The 9,797-nt window shown below is 52.9% G+C and overlaps 1 protein-coding gene across 2 annotated transcripts in view; it reads right to left on the reverse strand.

Moving 5' to 3' along the window:
• The window catches only part of LOC126541501 (amine oxidase [flavin-containing] A-like), a 47,561-nt gene extending 46,189 nt beyond the window's left edge, over positions 1-1,372 (reverse strand). For both annotated transcript variants that reach the window (XM_050188270.2, XM_055076692.1), the window contains exon 1: positions 973-1,372. In XM_050188270.2, the coding sequence (XP_050044227.1) occupies positions 973-1,165 (193 nt within the window). In that variant the 5' untranslated portion in view covers positions 1,166-1,372. The remainder of the gene's footprint in view (positions 1-972) is intronic.
• Between the last annotated feature and the right edge of the window lie 8,425 nt (positions 1,373-9,797).

Below are 9,797 nucleotides of genomic sequence, written 5' to 3' on the forward strand. Positions count from 1 at the left end.
AAAGATGCTCTCTTATGACACCAGCATCAGGCATGTATGCCTCGAGCTAAAACGCATCACGCTTATGCGAGTGTACGTTGTTTTTGCGAGGCAGCGTTAAGGTCACTCTCCGCGGATAACCGGTTGTAAGAAGCGTCAACGCGTAGGCATGGTACATTGATCAATGTAGCATATGAGGTAACAATGAATAGCTCGGGGCCGAAAAGCTGAGCGCCAAGGACAAGAAGACAGCTCTTTCGCCCTTCACCACAGGCAGCTGTGGTAAATGCTAATCGGTCAATACTTCGTTGCTAAACTAGCAGTCCCCTTAGTACAACGAAGAGGCTCACAAAAGAAAGCTGGATAGTCCCGCTGTAAGTGCATCGTAAAATGTCCATAACGCGAAAATTCTCGCCAATTCCATATAGCTGGCACAGATTCGCTTCTCGTGCTGTGTTTCAGTAGCAATGTTTTAGGACTTTATTATTATTATTTCCTGAAATATTATATAAATAAATAAATTTGGTGTTTCTGGTAGTATTACACACAGATAAGATTCGTTTCTTCTTTTGTTTTTGTCCTTTTTATTGTTTTCTATTTTTATTTCTATTGTATTCTACTGTAGAATGCATGCTATGCTATGCCGTACAAAATCAAGGTACAAAAAAAAAAAAGCTAGAGGTGAAGTGATTAACAGTGGTCGTACAAAGTAGCTCACTAGAGCCAGCGTTTCGACAGGTCCCCCTTGTTTTCGTCAAGACGAACGCAAGACCCCTTCTCGAAGCGTTGGCTCCCCAATCACATTCCTTGTTCTACCACTATGATATACTTTTAGCATACAAACTTTTAAGCGGGTCAGTACTTCAACTATACAATCTACAGAAGTATATACCTTATAACAGTTTGCTTGTTGCTGCGCTGTATAGTTAGTGCATTTCACGCCGTTAAACGGCCTCCCGCCTTATTTCTCTGCCCTCCCTCCGCGTTTCTTACCGCTGAGACCTGCTCCGATGACAAGCACCGTGGTCTTCTTGACAGCTGGGCTGGCGTTTCCTCCGGGCCCTGCTGACTGGTCCATCCCGTCCGGGAACCGGCGACGACCTCTGCGTTGTAAGGACGGCGACGGTTGCTGCTGCGCGGCTGCCGCCACCCCGGGCGATCCCGATGAGCTGCTTTGGAAGCTCATAATAACGCGGCGGCAATCGGACGGAACGGAGTGCGCGTTGTCGCGTAGGGGTCGCACTCAACTGGCGGCGTGGTATGTGCGTACGCGTTGTCGAAGGGGCGCGGCGCGTCAAGCGATATACGAGCAGAGGGAGAGAAGAAATCGATCGCCAGAACTTCCCGTCGAGACACACTGGGGCTGCTTGCTGCGTGCAGCGCTAAGCCAGCGCTGCTGTGCGACTGCCCCCCCCCCCCCCCCCCCCTTCCATCCCCGCATGCGGTGTAGGTGTGTACAGGGACATGGGAGAGACGGCGTAATCACCGTGCGCATACTTGGCACCGTCGACGCAGGTGGCGGGCAATTTGAACGTGCGCGGACTCTGTAGTTTATGTCATCGTCGAGTTTGTTAATTTCAGAAAGAACCGTGCTTTCGCAATCGGCGCTTGCAGGCGAATGCCGGTCCGTCGTCGTCGTAGTGTACGCAGTGAAAAATGAAAGGAAACGAATCTACGGCCAGGTGTTCCTTTTTTTTTTTCGCGAACGTGTTTTCACATCACCGACTAATTAAAGAGAAAGAGAAAGACATTGCGGCTAAAGGCTGCATAGGCCGGCTCAGGCCAATAGTCTTGGTAATTTAAAGATCACACCTTTGTAATGCCACGAGCGCCTGACTCCGAAGGGTTTGGGTGCGAGCTAGTTGGTACGGATCATTCATTTTAAACAGCGCCAAAAAAAAAAACACAGGCAAGGAAGAGCACAGGACTAGCGCTGAATGCCAGCAACATCTTTATTGAAGCCCGCACAAACATATACTATTCGCAACGGTTTGTAAGAAAGAAAGGAAGAAAGGGAAGGCGAGTCATCGTTAATCAACTCCTGCTGCGCGTGCGTCACAAACATAAAGCTATACAAATGTAAAATACACAATATGGACACAATCCAAACTGATTAACTTCTAACGAACTTAAGTTCCTTATCGCAAAGAGCTATAGAAGGGGCACTTACGCAAGTGGTTCCTAACTCACAAATTGAAAAGACCACAAAGATCTGATAGCTGTATCTTCCCAGCACACGTGTGACTTTTAGGCGGGGTGAACAGCCACACTTTGCACAATGAACACCTAGATTTTTACCAGTCTTAATCTTGACACAGTCCGCATGATCACGTAAACGTTCACTAAGGCAGCGTCCCGTCTGGCCTGTGCAAGTGCCGCCGCACGAGGTGGGAATGGCATAAACTACGCATTAGTATTGCAATCTACGGGCTTGGCGGTATTTCGCTTACTACACAGTCTAGGCGTTTGCCGGATATCGTTGGCTTTTTTGCACAACCTTCCCAACTTGCTAGGAGCGGTAAACACCACCTTAACACCGGCCTGGCCTTCGGCTTTCTTCATGCGGTGGGACACACATTGTACATACGCGCTCGCAACAGCATTGATTATGTCAAGGGCTCCGTTTTTTTCGGATAAATAAAAAAAAATACGATAAACACTCGCCAGCAAAACTTTTGACAATTCGGATTTATCCGATAAACTCTGATTTTAACGGCCAATATGACCCTGTTCCGTTGTTTATCGAAAGCCTTTCGATAAAGGGCATGTTCTAAGCGGTCATTGATACAGCGGCCAGTCTGGCCGATATAAACTTTACCTCACGTCAGCAGTATCTCGTAGACTGCACCGATCGCACATTTAACAAAGGGCGTGTCGCCCCCTGGCGGCACACGAGCGCCAGGGTACGAATCGAGCACGGAAAGCCTGCTGCAGGGAAGCGTGGCATGCTCACTTGACGCATTCCTGTGGCGCGTGAACAGAAATTTTGGGCAAGCAGAATGGGAAGGAAACGAAAACTTCCCAGCGTAAAGGAGTTTAGTGATTTTGAAGAGTAAACGTCATCTAAAGGAGTCGTCGTGTGACAGTTAGCATTGCCAACGGCAAGGGCGCCTTGAGAATTGCGGAGCACGTACACTCACAACGCCACGTACAGCTGAAGAAGACCCGTCTAGACCCAGGTGAGTCCCTTTTTAAGTGTTGGTGCTCTGAATTTACGGCTATATGAGAGTGTGTGTACTATGCTTCGTACAGCCTGACACAGTTTATCCATTTGCTGTGCACGCTTCCTTCTATACCAGGTGTCTTAACAGACTTAACATGGTCGCAATCCGATTTGTTCACATCGTCTTGTTATTCCTATCCCTTCGGCGACTCGTCACAGCAAAGCTCGCTGGAATAAAGTATCACACGGGCCCGATCCAACGGACAAGACGCGGATGACATGCCGCACCAATTTTGCCCTGCGCTCTGTCATGCTGAGATACCACTGCACCAGGCTGATGGACCTCTTGGCAGCCTCGTTCGAAGCAAGTGCCTGGCGGCACGCACGATTCCAGTTAGTGATCAACTATGTCGGAAATACCAACATGAGTGTCAGTACGAAAGACATTGCGACGATAAGCTCTTCGATGAAAGACCGCCCCATTTCCGTCACCATCGACGAGTCACTGGAACTCAGCGGATGTCCGGCAGTGGAGGTGCTTGCAACCTTCTACGACAACGAGCTTCCTGGACGTAGAACCTTCATGATAGACTTGCAAGTAGTTCAGCAGTATAGCGTTGCATTATGTGCATGTTGATACATACCGCCTTTCAGAAGATTGGAAAGGCCTTAGCCGGCATAGCTGTGTTGTGCTCCGATTCAGCTTCCTACATGCAGAAGCTTCACAAGGACTTGCAACTCTCGAACCTCGATTTCAAAGCACTTCACTTCAAAGATCCGTGCTGCCTACTTAACGCTCTGGAGGATGGAATTCAGACGAGCTCATTTAAGGTAGTTCAGTATTTTGTTGTGCACTTTCCTGCCCGGTCGAAGTCGTCGTGGGAGCCGCGCCATAAGTTTGGTCTTGTGTGCGTGGACATGGACATGACTGGTCGCTGAAGACTGTATGTACATCTAGGTGTTTCTGTTTTCATGAAGTCCTAGAAGATGTTCTGGACTACTGGCGTGCCATTTTTTCTTTCTTGAGTAGCGACGATACCAAGGGAAAGACGTGCAAGAAGCTCAAAACTCTTGTTTCATCGCCTGAAGTTGTGCACGACTTGCTGATTAAGCTGAGGTTTCTTAAGACGAATTCGTGTGCTGCGCTCTCAATCATTCAGGAACTTGAGGCAGAGAGTACCCCGGTACACCAGGTTTACCCATACTGGGGGTTCGTTTGCACGCGCTCCTCAGTCAATGGCTTGACCCACCTGAGGTCTTCACATCAGATGACGCAAGTCTGTTGGATCTGCTTGACTAGAATGACCGCTCAAAGACTGTCGCAGACCTTCATGGAACTATACGCTGCTCTCGCTGAAAAGTGGAGACAGTCAGGTGAGAGGAACCTTTGCGATGCGCTCTATTACACCAGTGAATCGTTATGGTACAGTGTTCAAATTCTCAGTGGCTATGGTGTTGGGCTGCTGAGCGCGAGGTCGCGGGATCGAATCCCGGCCACGGCGGCCGCATTTCGATGGGGGCGAAATGCAAAAACACCTGTGTACTTAGATTTAGGTGCACGTTAAAGAACCCCAGGTGGTCGAAATTTCCGGAGTCCTCCACTACGGCGTGCCTCATAATCAGAAAGTGGTTTTGGCACGTAAAACCCCATAAAAAAAAAGTGTTCATATTGTGAATCCAAATGTGAAGCTCGTGCTCCACGAAGAGTCGGACATAGACCATGTACTGATCGAAGTCGTGCCGAGTATTGGAAGTAGGAAAACCGGCCTTTTCGTGCTCAACGTATATAACTCCCCCTCGCAAAGATACCGCACTCACACTTTCGACGCCCTCTTTCGCGAAGCGATGGCCAAGGCCGCCTCCAGTCCCTTGCTGATATGCGGAGACTTCAATGCGCCGCACACGCAATGGGGATACGGAGCCGACTCGCCGAAAGGGAAGAGGCTAGCCGGACTGATGAACGAGCTCGGCTTGACTGTACTCAACGAACCTGCTTCGCACACCAGGATCGGACAGGGAGTGTGCCGCGACACGTCCCCCGACCTCTCCGTCTGGTCAGGCGCGGGCGTGGTCACTTGGTCGAACTCCTTCGAGGACCTGGGGAGTGACCACAGAATCCTGTGCGTGACCGTGGGAGAGGATGAAAGCGAGGAGGGCGTCTGCCGAAAGGCGAGAATCGTAGACTGGGACAGATTCCGGAAAAATAGAGAGCAAGACAAGAAGGAGGGCCCGATCGAAGACATCAGCGAATGGTGCAGAGTACTACTCGCGGACGTAGAGAAAGCCACCGATGAGATCGAATGGGCGGACTGGCGACAAGAACCACCCAAAGAAGAGGCAGACAGATCCCGCGGCGCCGTGGGCGACGGCGCTCCCCAACCGTCCAGAGTGGACAGCCGGCTGGCACATCTTGTTGCGGCCAAGAAATCCATGCAACGGAGAGCGAGAGCGAGTAGGCAAAAACTCAACAGGAAGATACGGAAGAAGATCGCCGAAATCAACCGGGAGATCGAGCCGCACTGCACCCGCCTGTGCGAGCAAGATTGGCAAGAGCTGTGCGACACGATGAACGGGAACATGAGCGTTGGACGCACCTGGAAGATTCTCAGGCACCTGCTCGACCCGGCAAGCACCAGAACGGCGACCCGTACAGAGATGGCCAAGCTGCGACACAAGTACAAGGACGACCCAGAGGCCTTCGCGGAAGAGATCGTGCAGACGCACCTCGCACGCCCGGAAGGGCAGAGTCACCCAGAGTACTGCGGGGCTCCCAACGAAGAGCTGGACGCGGACTTTTCCGTGCAGGAAATTAGAACGGTCCTCCAGCTACTGAAGACCAACTCGGCGCGCGGTCCTGACAGGATCACCAACAAAATCCTGAGGAACCTGAACGACGACGCCATCGAGAAGCTCTGCGAGTACATCAACGCGTGCTGGAAGGAGGGCCGAATTCCGCCAGAGTGGAAGACCGCGGACGTTATACTGATACCAAAGCCGGGCAAACCGCTGGAGGTCCGAAACATGAGGCCGATCTCCCTAACGTCCTGCGTCGGGAAAGTGATGGAGCATGCCTGCCTTAACAGGGTGACGACGCTGCTCGAGAAGCAGGACGCCTTCGGCACCCACATCATCGGTTTCCGGAAGGGCCTTTCAACGCAGGACGCCATGCTGCAGATCAAGGAACAGGTCGTGAACGCTCCGAGCACGCACGTGCGCGCCCGACTCGGGCTAGACCTCAAGAGCGCCTTCGACACTGTGAAGCACGTGGCCATACTGGACAAGATCAGCCGACTCGATCTCGGGGCGAGGTTCCACCGATATGTCAGCAGCTTCCTGAATGGGCGCGAGGCGACAGTCACGATCGACGGGGCCCCACCACGAACGGTCCGAATGGGTGGTGCGGGAACGCCGCAGGGCTCCGTACTCTCCCCCATGCTTTTCAACCTCGTCATGACCGGCCTGCCGGAGCGTCTTGACGCGATAGAGGGCATCAATCATACGATATACGCAGATGACGTGACGGTGTGGACCACGGAGAACACGAGCGTCGGCGAAATGCAAGACCGACTGCAGCGGGCCGTCCGGGAGGTGGAGCGGCACCTCGAAGACACGAGACTCGTCTGCTCACCCGACAAGTCGGAGATCCCGCTACACAGGCTGCGCAAGAAAGGACCCCTTCCGCAGGCCGTGCTAGACGCTCGTCGTTTGGGCGTCCGCGTCACGACGAGGGAGGGGACCCGAATACCGACGGTGTCCAAGTTGCGAGTGCTCGGCCTGAGGCTGGAAGAGAACGGTGCCAACCACGAGCTGGTTGCCCGACTGCAGAAGAAGGTGGCCGCCGCCACACACCTCGTGCGGCGGGTCGCGAACAGGAGGAAAGGAATGAAGGAATACAACGTTACGAGGCTGATACAAGCGTACGCGCTGAGCCACATAGCGTACGTCGCCGCATACACCGACTGGAACAGGAACGAAACCGACAAGCTGAACGTGGCGATCCGCAGGGCGTTCAAGACCGCCCTGGGAGTACTCCAGTACACGCCTACCCACAGGCTCCTCGAGTTGGGCGTACACAACACGCTCGAGGAGATCGCCGAGGCGCAGAGAATCGCGCAGCTGGAGAGGCTGTCGAGCACCGTAACGGGAAGACGAATCCTGGACTTACTCGGGATTCGATATCACGAGGCGCGTGGACTGAAAGAATCACTGCTACCGGAAGTCAGGGACGCCATACAGACGGAAAACATGCCGAAGAATATGCACCCGGTGCATGACGTGCAAAGACGTATACGCAGGGCGGTAGCAATCCTCGAGAAGCATGGAAGACAAGAAGGCGTCCTCTTCGTCGTTGCAGCCAGGTACCCGCGGCCAGTCGGTGACTCTGATGGCGACGAGGAACGTCGACCACCACCGCCGCTACAAGGGAATGTGCGAGACGAGCCGCAGTTACCAGCACCACCACCACTACTGCTACTACGACAAAAACGGCAGCAGCAACAACGGCAACATCGACACGGCCGGCCGACGGCGGCGGTGCCCGCCTTCTCCATGGCAGTCGTAGATACAAAGGGAACGATCCGAGTCACGGCATCAGCGAGGCTGCCGTCGGCCGAAGCAGCGGAAGAGATGGCCATAGCCCTCGCGGTACTCCACGGAGGTGCGGAGGATAACCTGATTATCAGCGACTCCAAATCAGCGATTCGGAATTACATCAAAGGTTGGGTGTCCGCGGATGTGGCGCGCATGCTCAACGCCCGGGCCGGGGACTTCGGATCCGGCACCATTACAAACAAGTCCCTCAAGTGGATCCCCGCGCACGTCGGGGAGCTTGGCAGTAACAGCAACAACAGCCACGACAATAATGACACCAACATTGCTAACGGCCGAAGACGCAACGTCACTCCACCCAACCACAACGAGCGCGCCCACCTCGTCGCGAGGATGCTTACCCGCCGCGACGCGGTCACCCAGAGGGCAGCCGCTGCCGTTGTTGTGCGGGACCCCAGCGGAGGAGTGACGGCGACGGCGGCTGCCAGCCCGTCTGACGCGGCCGCTGTCGTTACCAATACAACACAAATCGCGGCGGACGGAGCTGGGGATCACGCGGACGCCGACTGCGATGTCAAGGAGTTTCCGGCAACGTACAGAGAGGTGCTTGGTCACTATAGAAAGCAACGAAGAAAATATCCACAACCCCACGGGCGTCTAGACAGGTCCCAGGCGGTCGACCTGAGACGGTTGCAGACGGGCACTTTCACAAACCCCTACCACCTGCACCGCCTGTGGCCCGCGCTGCACCCGTCGCCCGGCTGCCCGTGGTGCGAGCACGAACGGGCCGATATGGCCCATGTGCTTTGGGAATGCCAACGCCACGTGGAACAAGGACAAAGAGGAAGGGGGAATACGACAGCAGAACACTCTGAAGCGGGGCGCCTCGCTGAGAGATGGCAAGCCGCCCTCCTCAACGAGGCAACCGAAGACCAGGAGTGGGCCGTCCAGCGGGCCAGGGCCGTTGCCGATGACCTCGAAAGATCTTCCTCGGGCGATGGACCCCTGACAGCCTAGCTCCGGGCACCAAAATCAACAACCGTTGGACAAATAAAGTTTATTCCTATCCCTATCCTATCCTAAGCTTGAGCTACCCCTTGCGTTCGAAACCTATGCGCCAAACTTTAAGTTATTGTTGCTTGAAACTGACGACATGAGCGAGCTCACGAGTGATATTGCGAACTATCAGAGCTATGAAATCAGCAACATTGATGAACCCTTGTCGTTTTGGAGACTTCACACTGTCCAGTGGCCAGTGCTTTCTCACTGCGCGCTGACTCTTTGGCTCCCTGTTTCTAGCGCGAACGTTGAAAGGACATTTTATAAGCTGAGAATCATCAATCGAAAGGAGCACGCTTCCATCAGTGACATCAACCTCCTAAAGTATGGTTGCGTCCATTACAGCAAAATTTAAGGTTGTAATACGTACAAACGTAGGTTTTTCGTATTCAAATATTTGTGCTTGCGTGTATTTGTGTTTGTGCATTCAAACCTTGTAGACAACTAAAATACGCTTCGCCGGTTCTGATGTTTTCGTGTTCATACGTAATTTCATCCAAGGTTTTGGAGTATTGAGAATAACGCAAAATTAAACTTCGAATTTCGGAGAATTGGGGATTTACGAGAAATAAACTCCGATAAACGCCGAATTTCCGCCAAAATATACTCCGAGAAACACCCTCCGAATTTGAAGAAATATAAACTCCGAAAACACTGAGCCCTAGTTATGTACTTTACCTCTTCGCGCGGCTTCATGGTGGAACGACCCTCTTGCATTAAGACTTCCGTCATGGATGACAGCAGTTGTGCTGGATAGCCACTTGTCTTAAGCCGATGGACTTCGTTAGCAAAGCTGCTGGACATCAAGTGGGGGCAAGAGCGAACGACAGCATTTCTGAGAGCCCCCAGGGCTATGGAGCGCTTCACCACTTTTGAATGATCGGAAGTGAAGGGAAGAAGATGTTTCTTGGAACGTGGGGCATACATCCAACACGTGTGCTCCTCCTGGAGGTGCAGTGCAAGGTCAAGGAGGCGGATTTGGCCTTTTTTCAGGGAATTCCCTTGTGATCGTCAACCCTCAAAAAATGCTCTTGAATTTTTCAAGAAC

Source organism: Dermacentor andersoni, chromosome 2 (assembly GCF_023375885.2).
Source record: "Dermacentor andersoni chromosome 2, qqDerAnde1_hic_scaffold, whole genome shotgun sequence".
NCBI lineage: Eukaryota > Metazoa > Arthropoda > Arachnida > Ixodida > Ixodidae > Dermacentor > Dermacentor andersoni.